We start from the raw sequence: 19,380 nt of genomic DNA on the forward strand, positions 1-19,380 counted from the left end.
CCGGAGCACAGTCTTGTCCTGTTTTGTTGGATGAGCTTCAGTTGGTTCAACTCGAGGACGTGGACAAGGTGCTTGGACAGGTACATGCAACCACTTCGGTACTGGATCCTTGCCCCTCCTGGCTGATAAAAACTAGTAGGAATGGAACAGGTAGCTGGGCCAAGGAAGTGATAAATGCCTCTTTACGAGAGGGAGTGGTCCCGGGCTGTCTGAAAGAGGCAGTGGTGAGACCACTCCTGAAAAAGCCTTCCTTGGACCCAGACAATTTTAACAGCTACAGGCCAGTGGCGAATGTTCCATTCCTGGGCAAGGTCTTGGAACGGGTGGTTGCTGGCCAGCTCCAGGCGCTATTGGATGAAACTGATTATCTAGATCCATTTCAATCGGGTTTTAGGCCCGGTTTTGGCACTGAGACAGCCTTGGTCGCCCTGTACGATGACCTATGTCGGGAAAGAGACAGAGGGAGTGTAACTCTGTTGATTCTCCTTGATCTCTCAGCGGCTTTTGATACCATCGACCATGGTATCCTTCTGGAGAGGCTCGCAGAGTTGGGAGTTGGAGGTACTGCTTGGCAGTGGTTCCGCTCCTACTTGGCGGGTCGTCTCCAGAAGGTAGTGCTTGGGGAACATTGCTCAACACCGCGGGCTCTCCAATATGGGGTCCCGCAGGGGTCAGTTTTGTCCCCCTTGCTTTTTAATATCTACATGAAGCCGTTGGGAGAGGTCATCAGGAGTTTTGGAGTGCGTTGTCATCAGTATGCTGATGACACGCAGCTCTACTTCTCCTTTTCATCTTCTTCAGGTGAGGCTGTCGATTTGCTGAACCATTGCCTGGCCTCGACAATGGACTGGATGAGAGTTAACAAACTGAAGCTCAATCCAGACAAGACTGACATGCTGTTGGTGGACGGGTTCTCTGATCGGATGGTGGATATATACCCTGTCCTGGACGGGGTTACACTCCCCCTAAAGGACCGGGTTCGTAGTCTGGGAGTCTTTTTAGACTCTTCCCTCTCACTTGAGGCTCAAGTAGCCTCGGTGGTTAGGAATGCGTTTTACCAACTTCAGTTGGTAGCCCAGCTACGTCCCTATTTGAGTAAAGAGGACCTTACATCAGTGGTACATGCTCTGGTAACCTCACATTTCGATTACTGTAATGCGCTTTACGTAGGGCTACCTTTGAAGACAGTTCGGAAGCTACAACTAGTGCAAAATGCGGCGGCCGGATTGCTGACAAGGACCAAGCGGTCCGAGCATATAACACCTGTTCTGGCCAGCTTGCACTGGTTGCCAATATGTTTCCGGGCTAGATTCAAAGTGTTGGTATTAACCTATAAAGCCTTATACGGTGCGGGACCACGATACCTTGCGGAACGCCTCTTCCGATATGAACCGGCCCGTGCACTACGTTCTGCTACGAAGGCCCTCCTCCGGGTTCCAACTCACAGGGAGGCCCGGAGGGTGATGACAAGATCTAGGGCCTTCTCAGTGGTGGCCCCCGAACTATGGAACAGTCTCCCCGAGGAAGTACGCCTGGCGCCGACTCTGCTCTCCTTCCGGCGCCAGGTCAAAACCTTCCTATTCTCTGAAGCATTTTAAGTTACACTGATTTACTTTTTAAAATGTTTATTGTATTGGATTGATGATTGCATTTTAGTATTATTTTGTTATTCATTGTATTTTTATGCTATTTTATGTTCACCACCCTGAGAGCTATTGCTAGTCGGGCGGTATATAAATTTAATAAATAATAATAATAATAATAATGATAATAATAATAATAATAATAAATAATACCACTTTAGAATTGTGGACGATATTTTCAAAGGTGACCACCCTGACCTCTTGAAGACTGTCAACATCTGTTTTTGAAACATGGAAACTAGAAGGAGACCAAAAGTCCTGTGTAAGAAATACAAGGTGTAGTTGTTTTTGCAAACCAGCTTGATATCCAGCTTGGTTCAGACAGATGTTTAGCATCTTTATCAAAGCCTCCCCCACCAGTCACTGACCCTTCAGAGGGTGCATCCAGGAGGGTGTTTTATTATAGGGGCGGGGCGATATGCTCCTCCTGCATGCAAGCTTTTTTGCAGTGTCCAGGTGACATCACTGGGATCTAATGCCAAGCCAAGCCACATTCTTTCCTGCGTAACCAAGATTTATCTTTTTTTGGTCGGAATGCAATTTTAAAAACAACTGTTACCATTGCCCCATTTGCAAAGTCTGAATGTCTCAGTTTCAAAATTAAGCCCCATCTAGAAATACCTAAAGATATTAAATATGGAATCAAAAGAAAAGACTAGGAGAGCATTATTGGTTTCAGAGTTTATTGTTTTCTTTCCAGTTTTGAATTAAAGCTGTTTTATATCAAATACAGGTATGATTATTACTTTTAAAACACACACATAGCATCATTCAGTTAAGGTAGCAAAACATTTTATATAGCTTTTTAATAAAAAAAAGTGGCTTCATTTGGACAGCGAATAAATAAGAAATTTGGCATTTCTTGTTCCAGCAGAATTCAGGATGTTCCTAGCAGCAAGCTTGTTAGGTTACTTGAACAAAGAGAAAACAAACAATATTCCAAAACACAGTAAAAGGCACATGTCAAAGAAGACTGTCTAAGGTTTAGGACATTCCCTGCCCTCAACTGAAACATTTTAAAAATTGCTATCCCACCCCCATCCCATTCCACAACAGGTAGAAATTCATCGCTGATGCACCTCTTGAATTTCTGTTTGTTGCATGCATGATCTAAGGCACAGGAGCTCTGCAAAGAATTAAGAAAGGCTCTGGCATTCTCCCTTTGCATGACAGGCAGAAATCAAACAGGTGATGAACCTGTTGAATTTCTATTAGAAGCATCTAAGGCACAAGAGCTCTGCCAAGAATAAGAGAGCCAACCCTCAGACACAGTCAATTTAGGCCCGGCTACTGAAAAAGACTGTTCCAAAGAGCAATTGGAATGCTTTCGAGAGCAAAACAAGCTTCCCAGCCCCTCCACTTTGTACCCGACCCAGTACAAGAGGACAAGCTGTCTCCACAAATGCAATTGTGTTGTTAATATTACTATTTATTTATTTATTTATTTAAAAAGTGGAGATTTGTACAAGACCACCCGCAAAGCAGGCAAAATAAATGGCTGCAGGACAGAGGACTGTGACATTTTAAACATAAACCATCTTTTAAAAAAAGCTGGGAGAGAGAGAGAGAGGGAGAGAGAGCAGCTCATGTTAGGATGGTTACACCAGGGCTGGCCTCTTCCTCATACTTCTCACACAGAATAGTACATGGAATAACGGGCCCAAGTTGCAGGAAGCTGGATTTCAGCTGAGCATCAGGAAAAAACCTTCCTCACTGTTAGAGCAGTACAACCATGCAACCAATGACCCAGGGAGGTGGTGTGCTCTCCAGCACTGCAGGCCTTCAAGAGGCAGTTGGACAGCCCCTTGTTGGGGATGCTTTAATTCAGATTCCTGCATTGACCAGGGGTTGGACTAGATGGCCTTATAGGCCCTTTCCAACTCTACTATTTTAGGATTCTATGTGCCAAAATATTTTCTAAAGAGAGAGGGTGAATAGGCATATATTGTGCAGAAGTGCAACATTAAGGCAGAACAGCTATATGAGTTTTGCTGATCAGAGGGTTGGTTTCTTCTAAGGTTGCTCAGTTTTTCCTTCAAGTTTCTGGTAGGAAGGTCTTTTTTATTTTGTTTTTTAAACTCAATTTGTTAATTTTAGATTAAAGGATCAATTTTATTAAATCAAACGATGCACACAAGCAACGGATCTCCTTTGGGTAGTTGACATTTGCCAGTCAACTGAAAGGTAGCACTTTTCTCTATGAATACCTGCAAACTAATGAAAGCAGTTCTGTCCCCCTTTGGGATTTCCCCTCATTTTCCTCAGCACAGAAAGGCTGATCTTTTTTGGGAAGTGGGCTTGTTGCACAACACCCCCAATCAACCAAATTACAGTGACAAGCCCAACAGCCATCTTCCAGGCTTAACCAGTGCAAAACTCCTTTCTTTGTCTGCCACTGAACTTACAAGAACGTGAACCTGTTTTCAAGGTCTAACCCACAGGATGAACTCCTCAATGCAGAGTGGCTCCTTCTCTGCCCCACCTCCTCCTTGTGCTCCCAACCCCATCATGAGTACTCCATCTCCATATGAAAACTGTCTCGGGCCTGCCCTCAGAAGTTATTTTAAAGGGGTCAGATTGGATGACCTTCACCTTCTTTCCAGCCCTCAATGATTTGATTTTTTTTTAAAGTAGTCATAAATTTGGTCCTTCATCTGCGCGCAGCCCCAAGTGGAAGAAGAAGTCACTATTGATTCTGGATACCACAACTCTTTGCTTCAACAACACGAGATCCTTCTTCAAAACACCTACAGGTAACCACTTAAAACTCCATCTCCTCATCAGGACTATTGTGCCTGGCTGTCATTATTACCCACTGAACAATTAGTGCAGCCAGCTAATTAGCCCCCATTCTCCGCCATCCTCCCTTTTGACCATGCCTTCAAGAACACACGAAAAGCAGCCTCAAACCATCTAAAGTGTGTCACTCACTCCATCCTTTGTGCTTTCCTTTCTGAAAATGTCCGGACAGAATTTCCTACCATGTTTGTGGTGCCTGAGCATCTTTCTGGGGCACCCTTGACTACACGATCAGACTTACAGTGTGGGGATTTTCTTAGTTCTGCTCTCATTCCTCATTCACAAAACGGGATGCTTCAGCAGGGGAGGAGGGGCCTCTGCAGTGAAAGGAATTTGGAGGGAGTCCCCTGAAGTCCAGATCTTGGGCCACCAACAAGCATCCTCCAACCCAACAAACATTTTGGGCTTCAGATTCTGGAGGGGCTCACAATAGCGCCCCCTTTCAGGGTCAGGCTGGAATTATAGGAAGGGAAAAGGAGGGCAACAAGGATTATCAGGGGACTGGAAACAAAGCCCTATGAGGAGAGACTGAAAGAACTGGGCATGTTTAGCCTTGAGAAGACTGAGGGGAGATATGATAGGACTCTTCAAGTACATGAAAGGTTGTCACATAGAGGAGGGCCGGGATCTCTTCTTGATTGTCCCAGAGTGCAGGACACAGAAAACTGGCTCAAATGAGTTGCAGGAAGCCAGATTTCGACTGGACATCAGAAAAACTTCCTAACTGTCAGAGCCATATGACAATGGAACCAATGACCTAGAGAGGTAGTGGGCTCTCCGACACTGGAGGCCTTCAAGAGGCTAGACAGCCATCTGTTGGGAATGCTTTGATTTGGATTCCTGCATTGAGCAGGGGGTTGGACTTGATGGCCTTGTAGGCCCCTTCGAACTCTACTATCTTAGGATTCTACGAAGTGGCCTCAACACCATCGTGCCTCATGAATCAGGTCCATGCAAACTCCATTTAGCCAGATATTTGCTGGACCTTCTCTTGAAGATCTTCCATAGTGAAGTCCCTGGTACTCTGATACCACAACAGTTTTCAACCTTTTTGGAACTGGGACCTATCTTTAGCCCAAACATACATCGGAGCCCATTCTTAATTTTTTAAAGCATGTATTTGTTCCGTGCATAGTGCAACTTCCCCCAATTCTGGTGCCCTTGGGCTGTTTTGGACTACAACTCCCAGCAGCTGCTACAGTGGATAGCGCTGTTAGCACAACCCAGCTGAGGTCAGTCTGTGACCTACCAGCTGAAGCCTTAGATGATCCCTTGCACACCGTCACAGATCATCCTAACATCCAACTGTCTGTTGCAATCTGAACCAATTCTTTGTCTAACCTTGGCTATATGAAGCACAGAGAGTTCTCTTAATGCTGCCACTCTCACTCCTGACAGCAAATGGAATTAGGCCTGGCAAACTTTATATGCAAAACATTTTGAAAAGGGGGGAAAATATTGAATGCGCAACCACATTTGTCGCACATAGCATCTCTCTTTACAGGGCTTTCACAGAAGAACTTCCCAACAGAGAGTGCCCGGTGTTAAGTAGTGGAATAAGAGTGGTGAGTCATAGAATAGTAGAGTTGGAAGGGGCCTACAAGGCCATCAAGTCCAACCCCCTGCTCAATGCAGGAATCCAAATCAAATCATTCCCGACAGATGGCTGTCCAGCTGCCTCTTGAAGGCCTCCAGTGTCGGAGAGCCCACTGCCTCTCTAGGTCATTGGTTCCATCGTCGTACGGCTCCCATTTGGATTTTCTATCCCAAACATAAAAATAGATCTGGGGCCAGCCCTGTTGCCTCCAAATGCAGCAATCCAAAGGAACGGCACATTGTTCTTTTGTGGTGGGCCATGCAGTTCTCTTGCACCAAGCAAGGAAAGTGTCCTCTCTTCCTGGGATTGTGCACAGAGGGGGCACTTTCTGCCTTTTGCCTTACACTACGACTCAGAGGAGGGGGGTATCACTCCATGAGAATGATTGGCAGCGGAGCAACATCTGTGCACAATGCAGAATTAATTTATAGAATTGGTTGCCACAAGATGGTCCTGGGGTTTTAAAAGGGGGCACGAGAAGTATATGCAAGGTAGGTCTATCCATGGCTATTGGGCTTCATGTTCAGATGTGTTGTGTTGCCTTCACCCTACTGGACTCCCTGGAGACCTCTGCTTGCCATCCTTGGAAACAGGATGCCAGACTAGATGGCGCCATCTTCGTGTGTGAACCAGTCAGGCTCCACTTACACTCTTACATGCCTCAGTCGACAGTGAACAGCAGACATTGCCTGATGGCCACACAGGAACCGTTAGACCTTAAGTTTAAAAGACCCAACCTCTGGAAGGCACACAGGCATGGCAAAAATAAATCGTTCAAGGGTTTTGGAGCAGTCTCTCAAGGGGGGAGCTGTACTTTCAGGGACTTGCTGATACTTTGGGGCTAGCCATGTAGTTTATGTGCTTGTTTACCACCTGCTCAACCTACCTTATTATTAAATAAGCCACTTATTGCAAAAGGCACTCTAGGACTCCAGGTGCTCTCTCCTCGCATGAATCTGACCCCAGAAGAAGCTGCTCTGTTACTTTCTAAATATGGAGCTATAATTAGCATTTTCCTGTGGCCTGCATCTATTTGGGCGGAGAGCAATGGACCAAAGATGGTGAATTGTGGCTACACAGGAGGTTAGGTGTGCAATCATCAGCTGCCTGCTAAGGGTTATCCTTGGAATTTCCCCCCAAATAGTTCTTCATTGCCAACTAGAACTCCTGGGTCCTCTCCACAGCCCCAGAAGGAGAAGGGTCCTCAGGGTGGGCAACCTGTGGTCACGTGCAGCCCTTGGCCGAATTCCACCCAGGTTTGGCTTTGGCCCCACCCACTACCAGCATGCCCCCCCCTCCTGACAGATCACCCCTGAGGGAATGAGGTCCCCGACAGAAACAGGTTCCCCACCCTTGGATTAGAGCCATCCCCTGGACCCATTTCAGGTGCCATAGCTCAGCTGTGGAAGAGGAGAAGCTGTAAGAAAGAAGAGTGCTTTGGGGTACATGCAGACTGTTCTGCTATCACCCCTGAGCAACTACAGCCGATCCACAGGCATCTGAAGAGAAAGGATGGGCTGTCCAGAGAGATGATGGCAGTCGAGCCTGTCTCTTTAGAATTTAGCTCCTGAAGGCAGAGCTGACCGGAAAGTGGGGGTGTGGCTCTGCATTCTGGCAGCCCAGGAAGAGATCAATGGATGCCCCAGAAAGTCTACCCACCACAGTCCCTTCCCTTACACTGGGGGGGGGAGGTTCAGTTGTCTACCAATGCAATAGGGGCACTGGCTGCCCTCTTCTTCCAACAGGCTCAGAGCTGCAGACAAAGGTTCCCTTCTTGCGCAGCCAGTAAACAGTCAAGTCCCAACCAAACACTTAAAGTGCTCAAATTTAGGAGGAACATCAGAAGTGGGCCCCTCCAGACACAGAACACTGAGCAAACTCTCCCTGAAGGGCTTCCAAGAAGGAAGAGCTCAAAGGGAGGCAGAAGGAGCCCCTTGGAGCCAAAGCCACGGAACCACGCCAGAAGGGTCACGGATCCTTCGCCCGCTCTGGCTCGGGGATGCTGCTCTGCAAGATCAAGGTGGTGCCAGAGGAGCGGAGGAGGATCACGGTGAAGGCGGCAATGAGAGTGAGGTTGCCCAGCAAGGCGGCTCCGAGGACAGCAAAAGTACCGGTGAAGGTGCCGGCCGGGGCGTGAGCACTGAGCCAGGCCCGGCGCGAATGCAGGTCCCACAAGACAGCTTCCAGCTGGAAGTGTGTCCCCACCACGGCACAGATGTGGAAGAGCTGGTGGCTGTGACCTGCAGCAGAGGGGGGGAGGACCCAAAGAAGGGGTCAGGAGGGAGCAGAGGAAGTCAAAGCAGTAGACACTGGCGGCTCCGATGTCAGCGGGGCAGTGAATCCGCTCCAGGTTTTAGTCCTGAAAGCACCTTGGACAGCTCCTTGAAAGTTCAGAGGAAAACCTGGAGTGGATTCACTGCCCTGCTGACATCGGAGCCACCAGCCTCCAGTGCGAATAAGGCAGCTTTCTCGGTTCCTAGAGTTTCCCTCGGCTGCCACTTAGGGCACTTAGGGCAGGACTTGCTTATCCCCCCCCCCCACTTACCAATGAAATCAAAGCGGCCGGGTGCCAGGCGTTCCGGCAGGTGGGACGCAAAGAGGAAGCCAGTGAGGGCTGCGAAGAGAAGGTGGTAAAAGTAACCAGCTACGGAGTCGTTCCAGGCACAGTCTTCGCCAAAACACAACAGGAGCTGGAAGGCAAGGAAGGAATGTCAGCCGGCAGCGAATCACAGATCTGGAGAGGTGGACCGGCCTTGCCTTTGGGTGAGGATGGTGGGGAGCTGAAAAGTGGAGCTGGTGTCTGAGGCAAGACTTTTTTAAACTTTAGGGGGAGTCCCCAAAACACTCTTGGGGGTCTGGATGCAGCCTGCAGGCCACAGCTTAACAAATCCTGTTTTAAAGTGTTGGCCCAAGCCACAAATGTGTGTTTCGGTCAGGGTTGCCAGGTTCCTGGCCTGAGACTGATCCTGTATCTTTAGGAGAAGAGAAGGTCAGCCAAGTGCAGGTGTTCTTGCAACACTGTAATGGGAAAAACCACAAGGTGGAATTCTCCCCCCTGCACAACTTTTAAAGATACAGAATTTGATTTTGATTTGATTTTAATATTTCTACCCCACCTTCTGGCCAAAACGTTTCCAGGCCCGGCTTCCAAGAGGTCTTCTGTATCTTTAAAAGCTGTGCAGGGGGAAGGGAGAATTCCACCGTGTGGTTTTTCCCATTATAGTGTTGCAAGAACACCTGCCCTTGGCTGACTTTCTCTTCTCCTAAAGATACAGGATCAATCTCAGGCAACCTGGCAACCCTAGTGGGGGGGGGTATGTGCTTCAGGCAGCAAAATGTCTTGGGCCAGCACCAGCTGAGGGAAGAATGATTCCCCTGGCCCCAGAGCTAGATACCAAACCAATCACAATGTCCTTCACCCCTGAGCTATGCCAATGGTCAGAGAGGACGGCCTTAGGGCTCTGCCGCGGGGTCCTGCTGGCTGAGTCAAACCATGCCTTTCAGAGCATCCAGGGCATTGGGCAAAAAAGGCTGGCAAAGCCTCAAGAGGCAGTTAAAATGGAGAGGCTGTTCGCAATCATGAAAGCAAGTGGGGCCTATACTAAAAGGTTGCAGGCCCAGAAGAGTCCTCCTGTCAGGGTCCAAGTCAGCCGTGGAACAGGAGCCTTTTAGTGGCGGCAGTGGCGGCGGTGGAAGCAACGGTCTTTGAAGGACCCGGAAGCAGGAGATGGGAAACAGCCTCGTTTGCCAGAGACTCCTGGAAGCTGCTGCAAGTGAGTGCAGAGTAGAGCTAGCCTAGGGGTGGGGAACAGGAACAGGCAGGCAGGGACACCCACTTGTCAATCACAAGAGCATCAGAAGAGCCTGCCGGATCAGGCCAGTGGCCCAACTAGTCCAGCATCCTCTTCTCACAGTGGCCAACCAGATGCACATTATGGGAAGCCCACAAGCGGCTTCTGGCAACCGGTTTTCAGAAGCATACTGCCTCTAGCCACGGAGGAGGAGCATAGTCAATATAGCTAGTAGCCACTGACAGCTTGATCCTCCAAGTTATCACCATGATGTCTGGTGACCAAACTTCAAAGGAAGGCTCAAAAGGACTTAAAGCGTCCAGACAATCAGAGCATCAGTGCCATTTCCCCGAAAGGAGAATTATGTTAATGTAAAACAGACAATATTGTTAATTTGCCAAATTTGGGCATTTCCCAGCAAAGACCACCAGCTAAGTTAGCCTACCCTATAAAACAATGGTATGTTGTCAAAAAGGAAAGGGTAGGTGAAGGCTGCTGTCCTCAAGATCTTGCTCAGACAGGGACACTCCAGTTCTAGGAATCTAGAGATTGAGAACAGCAGAAGTTGTCATTAAATGCAGTGAAAACAACCCAGAGACCAAAAAATATGGGGGGAAAGCTTTGAAACTCTGGCTTGAAATGGAGCATCTATGTAGTACTTTTAGAGTCCCCCTAGCACTTCATCTGCAACAACCTTGTAAGGTGGGGCAATACTAGCTACATTGGGTTGACTAAGAAAAAGGGGGCCGGGGCCACCCAGTGAGTTCAGGGCAGGGTGACTAAGGCTGCAATCCTAACCCCACTCACCTAGATTAAGCCTCAATGAATTTACTTCTGAGTAGACAAGGTTAGGATTGTGCCAGAAGCTCTGCTGAACACAGGAGCTTCCTTCCATGTCAATGCAGATGAGCCAGAAGGTTCCGAGTTCAAATCTTAACTCAGACACAGGGCTCATTCACATGGGAGCTGACCTTCGCAGTAAAGACGCAGCTTTTGCCATCGTGATAGATTTGCAAGCTTCCTACCTTCCTACACTTCCTACTTTCAAATCCGCTGTTTTCCTTTCACACAAGTACGTGTTCCTCTGGAAAGGTTTAATATCGCTATTTCCTTTTGGCCCCCACCCCTAATTTTACATGCTTCCTCCCTCCGGAGTACCGATATTGCTAATGGAGAAGGGGAGGGTTTTTTTATCAGTTTCATTGTTTCTTGTCAATTGTACACCTCTCAAGGGTGGGGGTGCAATTGACATGAAACTGTATGAAACTGAATGAGTGAAAGCAGCTTTTGGGGGCGGCAGAGAAAGAGGGAGATGGTGATGGGGCATAAGAGAGCCCTCCCACTAAACAAACACCGAGGCAAAGCACCTACACAGAGCAGCACAGAGAACCTGAGATGGTTTTTCCTTTCCTTTCCTCATTAAAATTGGATTGGTTTGATACAGGAAAACTGTGTAATAGCTGCTGATTGCCTGCAACGTCATGTGAACCATGTAAATTAAATGGGGATGCAAGTAGCACTAATCTCACAGTAAGTTGCCATGTGAACCAGCCCACAGACTCACTAGATGAAACCTATTCCCTTTTAGGAATGGGGGCAGAAATCTGATCAGTTTGCATTTAAAGCCAAAGTTATTACATTCCCACTTCCTGAAACAATATGAAAACCAAAATCCACCCATCCTTTGAAATCTGCACATTTTTTTCCTTTGTCTATAAGGGATCACAAAATTTCCATCCTTTGATATGCAAGTGATATGGTTCTTCTATTGTCCACCCAAATAGGGATGCACAGATTATTGATGAGGTTTGGAGAATATTGTAAAAGTTAATATCTTAAAATTAATTATTCCAAAACTAAAATAGCAGTGCTTGCCAAGCGACCAAGAAAACATAAATGGGCCTTAGATGGCCAGGCTATTATGCAAACCTTTTCCTTTAAGTATTTAGGGATCCACTTTTCAGAAACACTCTCTTACCACTGTCATAAAGCTGCAGTCAAGTTAAAGGCAATTAGATCAATGAAAGCTTGTTATTATTTTTTTAAAGGGAAGGGCAGATGTTTGGTATTGCCGACAATAAAAATATTTGTAGGGAAAGCAGTCACCCAGTTTCTTTAGGGTGTGGAAATATGGAGTACGGGTGGGCTAGAAGATTTAGAAGTTATCCAAAACAAATTCTTAAGATATATTTTAGCTCTACCCCCAAATACTGCAGCTGCTCTGCTCCACACTGAAGTGGGTCTACTTTCAATTGCTGTGAGGGCAAATAAGGCCCGGGTTTTATATCTTAAAAGGTTGCTAGATATGCCTGATCATCATATAGCAAAATTATGTTTCGAAGAACATACTTATACAGGAGGCTGGTCCCATGACACTGTTGGAAGACTTGCTCAGTACTCTTTCTCAGTGAATTCATTATTTCAGGACTTTAAAGTAAAACTTCAGGACACATTATGTTTTATGGATGCAGGTCAGAATAGAAGGACTATTCAAATATCAGGATTTAGCAGATGGTATAGCAGCCTTAAAGACACTCGACGTTTATCCCCTTACCTTTATACTTTGACATTCTTTCCTTTAAAGCAAGCCTTTACTGAGTTATGCTTTCAGACAATGGCTTCCACTTTTTTAGATGGAAAATATGCTACATTACCACTTACTCAGAGTTTATGGTATTTGTGGATCCCTACATATAGCGAATATTGTTCATTATATGCTGGTTTATGTGTTGTATTACTCTCCTGGAAAGAAATTTATTGTTCCTTTGTTAAAAACAATGTCTGGCAGAACATTATCTGAGAAAATATTAATTCTGCTATCTGGTAATGATCCGCATATACCAAGCAAGTGGCTTTGTTTGCTGTTGCAGCCAAGAAGATCAGCGCAAACTTCCTAAGATCTATCGCTATCAATTGTAAAGGTGATGGTTTCATTTAACTTATCCTCGTTTTAAGCTTTTTGTAATAACCTATGATTTATACAAATAAAACTTACTGAGTGCTTAAGGCAGGACGGACCAGACCCAGCACTATCAACTCTGCAACATGCTTGACTGCAACACACTTTTCCCCCTATGACTTTAACAGAGGCATATCAGGCCGAAACTCAACATGAGAAGCACTTCCCATTATGGAGCTTTACCCCGTACAATTCTGTCTGTTCTATAGCTGCTAAAGGTGAAGTTGACTTGGCAGGGGAAAATGGTGGAAACTCTGTGTACATTTCTGATTTGAATATTGCACATAAAGGATCATATTTTTTATATTTTTTAAAAAAACAAACATCTAAATCCATGGCTTTTTTAAAAACTTAATGATCTGATGTATGAACTTACAGACATTCTGAGAGGAAGCAGGGAGGGAAATAAGACACTTTTGATTTAACAAAGTTCTTGGTTGGAGCTGAAATGAATTTAGGGGAAGATTTTCACATTTCCTACTTGCTAGCAAACATCAAATGCATATTCTTCCAATTAGATTTTTGATATAAAAAGCCCTGGATTTGAGGTCTGAGTGGGAACAAGAGGCACAGGGCTCTCCTTATTAGCAAGAAGAACTTTTAAATAAACTGAATTTTGAAAACATAGCTAATAACGGAATTTGAGATGTTGCAACTTCAAATCTGTGCAAAGCATTGTTTTCATTTCAGCTCTGATCTTGGTCCTGCAAGAAAGCCTTACATACCGGGAGTAACAAGAAAGACTGGTGCAGATAAAGGAATTAAAGGCAGCGAGAGGGACAAAGCAACGGTGCAAAGGGCCGTTCACCCAGCGGTCAGGCATTGCATAGGCTCCGTATGTGAAAGCACAGCCTACAGACACACAAAGACATGCCGTTAGGGGGCAATGACTACACATTCCTTACTTGGCAAGCCTACTAAGTGCTTTAAAAACAGAGTCTCTCCTCTCCTGCTTCAGGGGTTCCGGGTTTCCTGAGGCTGAGACCCTAAAGGGGCGGAGACTGGGAAATAAGGGCTGGTGCCTAGCCAATCAGTGGGTGGAGCCTGGTCATGGTGGGGTGGAGCCTAGTGGTGTTCAGCGTGGGCACCTGGTCAGTCAGAGGGAGAGCCTGGCTGTGTCTGATGGCCGTGGGGGCAGAGCTATTATTTATTATTATTATTAATTAGATGTATCAGTTGCTTGATACCCGAAGGTCTCCAAGCAACTTGCAACAATGTTTAAAACAAAAACAAATATATCAGACTATCAAAAGGAAACAGTAAAACACCCCACCCCCATGCAGCTACAGGAATCTTTGGGGGCCCCACTCATACGGTGGGTTACGCTCCAGACCCCTGCCGAAAAGCGAAACCCGCCAAAAAGCAGAACTCCATCAATAACATGGCGCCCAATGCCCGAAAAATGCTGTAAAAGCGGAACAAGCGCTGTATGAGTGGGGCCTTACTCTAATTTTAGCCGCTGTATCAGTGGAACGCCGAAAAGCAGGGCCCTACTGTGCTAATAACAGACAACATCATCTCAGTCTATCAAAGAGAAGTATTTGCCTGAGGCCAAAAAGATGTCAATGAAGGCATCAGGCGGACCTTACTGGGAAGCGTATTCCACAGATGGGGAACCACAACTGAAAAGGCCGTCTTCCTTATCGCCACCCTCCGAGCCTCCCTCAGAGCTAGTAGTAAAAGCTCTCAGGTCATGGAGAAAACAGCCACAGCTCTGGCACCTCGTCCCCAGATTTTAGTGCTTCCCCAGAGGCCCTTAGAAGAGGCTCAAAGCAAGGTTGCCTTAAACTGCAACCAACACTGGATAGGATTTCAAGGAAGCGAGGGAGGTCAGCCAGCCATAAAAATAAATTGTGCTCCATCAAATCATTTGTGACCCAGTCAGTTACTTCAGCGCTGCCTCACCCAAACTGTAGAGGCTGAGAGCGGCATAGTCCAAGAAGTAGCAGATGTGCCTGGCATGGGTGGACATGGTGCTAAAGGTGTGGGCACAGCTGGATGTGAAAGGGTAGAGGCAAACAAGCCACATGTAGGCCAGGAAGGGCCAGCAGTAAGTGTCGCGCCAGAAGTCCAGGCTGTAGGAGAGCATCAGGAATCGCCACAGGAAATACCTGCAAGAGGAAGGGCTTTCTGTTAGAATAAGCAAACTTGCATGTTCCCTTTAAGGGATATTTTGGGAAATATCCCATGTACCTGTTTACCAGTGATGTAACTTCCTAACGGGTGGGGTTACCTGGCTTCTCTTCCTCCTCCTTTGTCTGGGATTCTTGCATATTCTCCATTTAGCCTGAGGAGAGTGAAGCATGCACATGATCCTCCCCATGATGACCATTATTATGGACTGAGACTCCTTTTATTTCATCTAAGCTAGAGCCTATGTTTCCTGAACATATGAAAGGTTGTGAGTAAACATTCTTTATCTTTTACTTAAGAAGATTGTGTCTGTAATTATTTGTGTCTGAGGGAAAGGGTGGACTGGTTGATTCTCATCCCACTGCTTGCATTTATATCTCTGCTAAGAAATAGGACCACGAAACCGTTCCTATTTCACATATTTTTAAAATACCAAACACTTTCAACAGTCATATTTTGTTCATGCACCTTGTGGGTCTTCGCAGCTCTCCAGAGGAGCCAGCCAAGTGGGAATTGTAGTCTGAATTAAAAGCCTAAAGGGGACATGAAGCCTGGTACTCCCCCTTTAAGCCACGGCTAGCTAAGCTCCAGGTAGGGGGGCTGATCCAGACCCCTTCTGAGATTTTTCTCTCCCCCCCCCCCTCCAGACTTCATCAGTTTTGGCAGCAGTGGCAAAAAGATTTTTTTTTAAAGTAGACAGTCCTGAGGTGGGCAAAGCCAGCACCCTAATGGGGATGTGAATTGCCCTCCTCCCCAGTCATTTCATGAGCTTCTCAGATCAGCTGAGGAGGGGGCAGTGTGCCTATATGGGGGGGTGCATGCGCTTGTCATGTGAGAGTGTGGAGTAGCCTCGCCCATTTTGTACCATGCCCACCACACCCATGCTGTCCTGGAGGGTTAGTCAAGGGTGAGTGTGGACCTTGGGCCCAACCTTTTAGCCCCCCGGCTGCTCTAAGCTACTTTCCTTTTTCCTCACCAAACTGGGAGGGTTCACTGGGAGGGCGAGCCCAGGTTCCTTGCTTGGGAATTGCACCATCAGAGGCTCAAGGAGATGTAGGAAGGCTTGCCTACTTTTAGACTCTCATTGTGGCTTTTTCTCCAATTGCATCTGGATTACCAGGAACATCTTGTGGTTTGAGCACCAGAGTGCCTGAACCTCAGGAATTCCTACGCATCAGCTCCAGGAATGTGCAGCATCCAACCTCAATTCCATGAGATCCCCCAAGTGGATGCTTCTACTTTCTGCTTTGGAAGAGGTCATTGGTGACCCTTTAACCCTTTCGGTCTCTCCTCTTTTCTCTCATTTCCCTGCTCTCATTCATGTAGCTCCCAGACCAGTCCACCCTTGCATGGCCCAAACCTGCATCATTTACCTTTCAAACATACCCCATTGGTGCATTTAGTTCTGCTTCGCAGCCTGCTGGGTCCCACGAGTGCCCTCCCCTCTCTTTAGAAGGCAAAAGTCAAAATATGCTTCCCGATGCCTTTTTCTGTCTCTTCAGAAGGATAGCCAATTGAACTATCGGTCCAGGCTGTGTGGTACCTGGAGACCCTTTGCATGTATGTTCGTACTTACTAACCACTGTCTGAAAAAATGCAGAAACTTGTGTATGTGTGATAGGCATGGGTGAGAATTTCAATTCAGTTCGCATTTCAAGCAGAATTTATCAAATTCACACTTTCCAAAACAATATGAGAACGGAAACACAGCCATCCTTCGAAATTCACACTTATTAGAATTTTGGGATGCAGTTTGCCAAAATGAAATGGACTGCCTTCACGTCGATCCCACCTTATAGCAACCCTATGAATCGGGTTTTCATGGTAAGCAGTATTCAGAGGGGGTTTACCTTTGCCTCTGAGGCTGAGAGGCAGTGACTGGCCCAAGGTCACCCAGGGAGCTTCATGGCTGTGTGGGGATTCGAACCCTGGTCTCCCAGGTTGTAGTCACACACTAACCACTATGCCACACTCGCTCTTCTAGAGTATTGAAAATGGACTGCCTTCAAGTGGATCCCGCCTTATGGCAACCCTATGAATAGGGTTTTCATGGTAAGCGGTATTCAGAGGGGGGTTACCATTGCCTCCCTCTGAGGCTAGTCCTCCCCAGCTGGATAGGGCCTGCTCAGCTTGCCCCAGCTGCACAAGCCAGCCCCTTCCTTGTCCGCAACTGCCAGCTGGGGGGCAACTGGGCTCCTTGGGACTATGCCACTTGCCCACGGCTGCACAGGTGGCAGGGCACGTAACCTCTGAGCCACTCGCTGTGGGGGTGATCTTTAGCTGGCCCTTGACACCCAGGAGACACGAGCGGGGATTTGAACTCACAGACTCTGGACTCCCAGCCAGAAAAATACGTACATTAGGGGAACATGTGCATAAAAATGAGTGAAAATAACATGCAAAAAGGCATGATATGGTGAGAAATGGCTGGCAAAAATGTGTCCCTTTGTCAAAACTGCCTACAAAAATGTGTTTATTTGGAGAAATTCACACTAAAATGGTGGAGAATTTTCATGATTTTTCTTTTTTTAAAGATCGCAGATTGCTGCAGAAACGTGGAGGACTGAATTTACGGTTAGAAAACTGAGAAACGGAGAGAACCGAAACTGACAGGTCTTCCCATCCCTAATGGGTGACTGAGGATGTGTTTGTAACATTGCAAACCCAGCCTGAGCAATAAGCGGCTGCTCTTGGAATTCTTCCTGCTCAAGAATCATGGTGCCTTGAAAGAGGTGGTGGTGAGGCCACTCCTGAAGACTCTGGCCTGGACCCCTCAGACGGAAGCATCTATCAACCAGTCCTTGGGGAAGGTGGTGCAGAGACTAGGGGTGGGGCAGCTGCAGGCATTATGGGATGACACAGATTGTGTAGATCCGTTCTGATCTGGGTTCAGGCCCAGCCGTGGGACTGAGTCTGCCTTGGTTGTCCTGATGTCCTTTACAGAGAGAGGGACGGCGGGATTGTGACCTTGCTCCTGCTGCTGGATGTCTCTGCCACCTTTAATGCAATTGACCATGGTATTGAGTCACTCCATGGACTGGGAATTGGGGGCACCGTATTACTATGGTTCCAGTCCTACCTACAGGACAGAGTCTAGAGAGCAGCATTGGGAGAGTGCTTTTTGGGCCCCTGGCAGTTTTGCTGTGGGGTATCACAGGGCACTATCTTATCCCCAATGCTATTTAATACCTATATGAAGCTGCCGGGAGCAGTCATTAAGAATTTTGGGGTGATGTGTCATCAGTTCCATTTTCCCATAACATTGGAATCGTGAGAGGCCGTGCAGGTGCCTGGATGCAGTGGCAGGCTGGATGGATGAAATAAGCTGAGCATGAATCCTGGCAAGACGGAGCCACTGTGGGCGAGTGGTTCCTGTGTCTGAGAAATTGGTCGATTGTCTGCCCTGGATGGGGTCAATGAATGCGCACAACAGAGCAGCCATGATGTATGAAGATGACAGACGCTTTGGCCCGGTCTGCGTCATTTTTGAGTGCAAGCCGTTTGGATTTTTGAAAGCATTGTTACTGCTGCCAACCAGAAGAATGAGAAACCTTAGCGACCTGACACAAACTTGGCTGGCAGCAGTGACCATGCTTTCAGAAATGCAAGCAGCTTGCAAAAATGACACAGACAAGGCCAAAGTGTCTTTCATCTTGATTCATCATGGCAGCTCTATTCTGCGCATTCACTTGCCATAACTGCGGTATGCAGGCCTAGCAAGGACTGGTAGGAGCCATACTAACAGCGTTGCACTCCCTCTGGAGGAGGCGGCACAGAGTCTGAGGATGCTTCTGGTTCCAGTGCCTAGAAGTGCCTTTTATCAGCTGCACCTGCTAAGACAACTATGACCGTTCCTGGACCGGGAACGCCTGACCACAGTAGCTCAGGCATTGTGCACTCCGTGTGGGCTTCCCTTGCCCTTGACCCGGAAACTGCAGTTAGTGCAGAATGCTGCAGCCAGATTGCTGATGGACGTGAGACCCTGTCAGCGTATAATGCCTCTGCTCAGAGATCGGCACTGGTTGCTGAATTGTTACTGGGCTAAATTCAAAGTATTGCTGTTGGTTTATAAAGGCTTTAACAGCTTGGGATCAGTTTACTTGCAGGACTGCCTTACCCCATATGTGCCCTCTCGGCTGCTTTAATCTGCAGAACTGGCACTGTCACAGGTGCCACATAATAATCGTTCCGCACTTGTAAGAAATTGTTATTTTAGTGTGGCAGAACCTACTCTTTGGAACTCCCTGCCTACTGACTGAGGCAGACGTCTACGTTGTATTCCTTTTGGTGCCTGCTAAAAACTTTTTTGTTTAGGCAAACCTATCCAGACACATAGATGTTGACGTATTTGATTTTTAGCTTACTGTTTGTTTTAATCGTCTTTTAAATGTTTTTAATTACTTGCTTTTACTTGTTTTTATTCATATTTTAAATATTTCTTGTAAACCGCTTAGAGGT

General features: G+C 46.9%; 1 protein-coding gene across 5 annotated transcripts in view; it reads right to left on the reverse strand.

The window, feature by feature from the left end:
- Nucleotides 1-5,310: 5,310 nt before the first annotated feature.
- PAQR6 (progestin and adipoQ receptor family member 6) overlaps nucleotides 5,311-19,380 on the reverse strand; it is a 31,422-nt gene continuing 17,352 nt past the window's right edge. For all 5 annotated transcript variants that reach the window (XM_061605733.1, XM_061605735.1, XM_061605737.1 and 2 more), the window contains 5 exons: nucleotides 14,695-14,900; nucleotides 13,515-13,641; nucleotides 10,276-10,372; nucleotides 8,585-8,729; nucleotides 5,311-8,279 (listed from right to left, as the gene is read on the reverse strand). In XM_061605733.1, the coding sequence (XP_061461717.1) occupies nucleotides 8,008-8,279; nucleotides 8,585-8,729; nucleotides 10,276-10,372; nucleotides 13,515-13,641; nucleotides 14,695-14,900 (847 nt within the window). In that variant the 3' untranslated portion in view covers nucleotides 5,311-8,007. The remainder of the gene's footprint in view (nucleotides 8,280-8,584; nucleotides 8,730-10,275; nucleotides 10,373-13,514; nucleotides 13,642-14,694; nucleotides 14,901-19,380) is intronic.

Source organism: Rhineura floridana, chromosome 22, assembly GCF_030035675.1.
Source record: "Rhineura floridana isolate rRhiFlo1 chromosome 22, rRhiFlo1.hap2, whole genome shotgun sequence".
Lineage (NCBI taxonomy): Eukaryota > Metazoa > Chordata > Lepidosauria > Squamata > Rhineuridae > Rhineura > Rhineura floridana.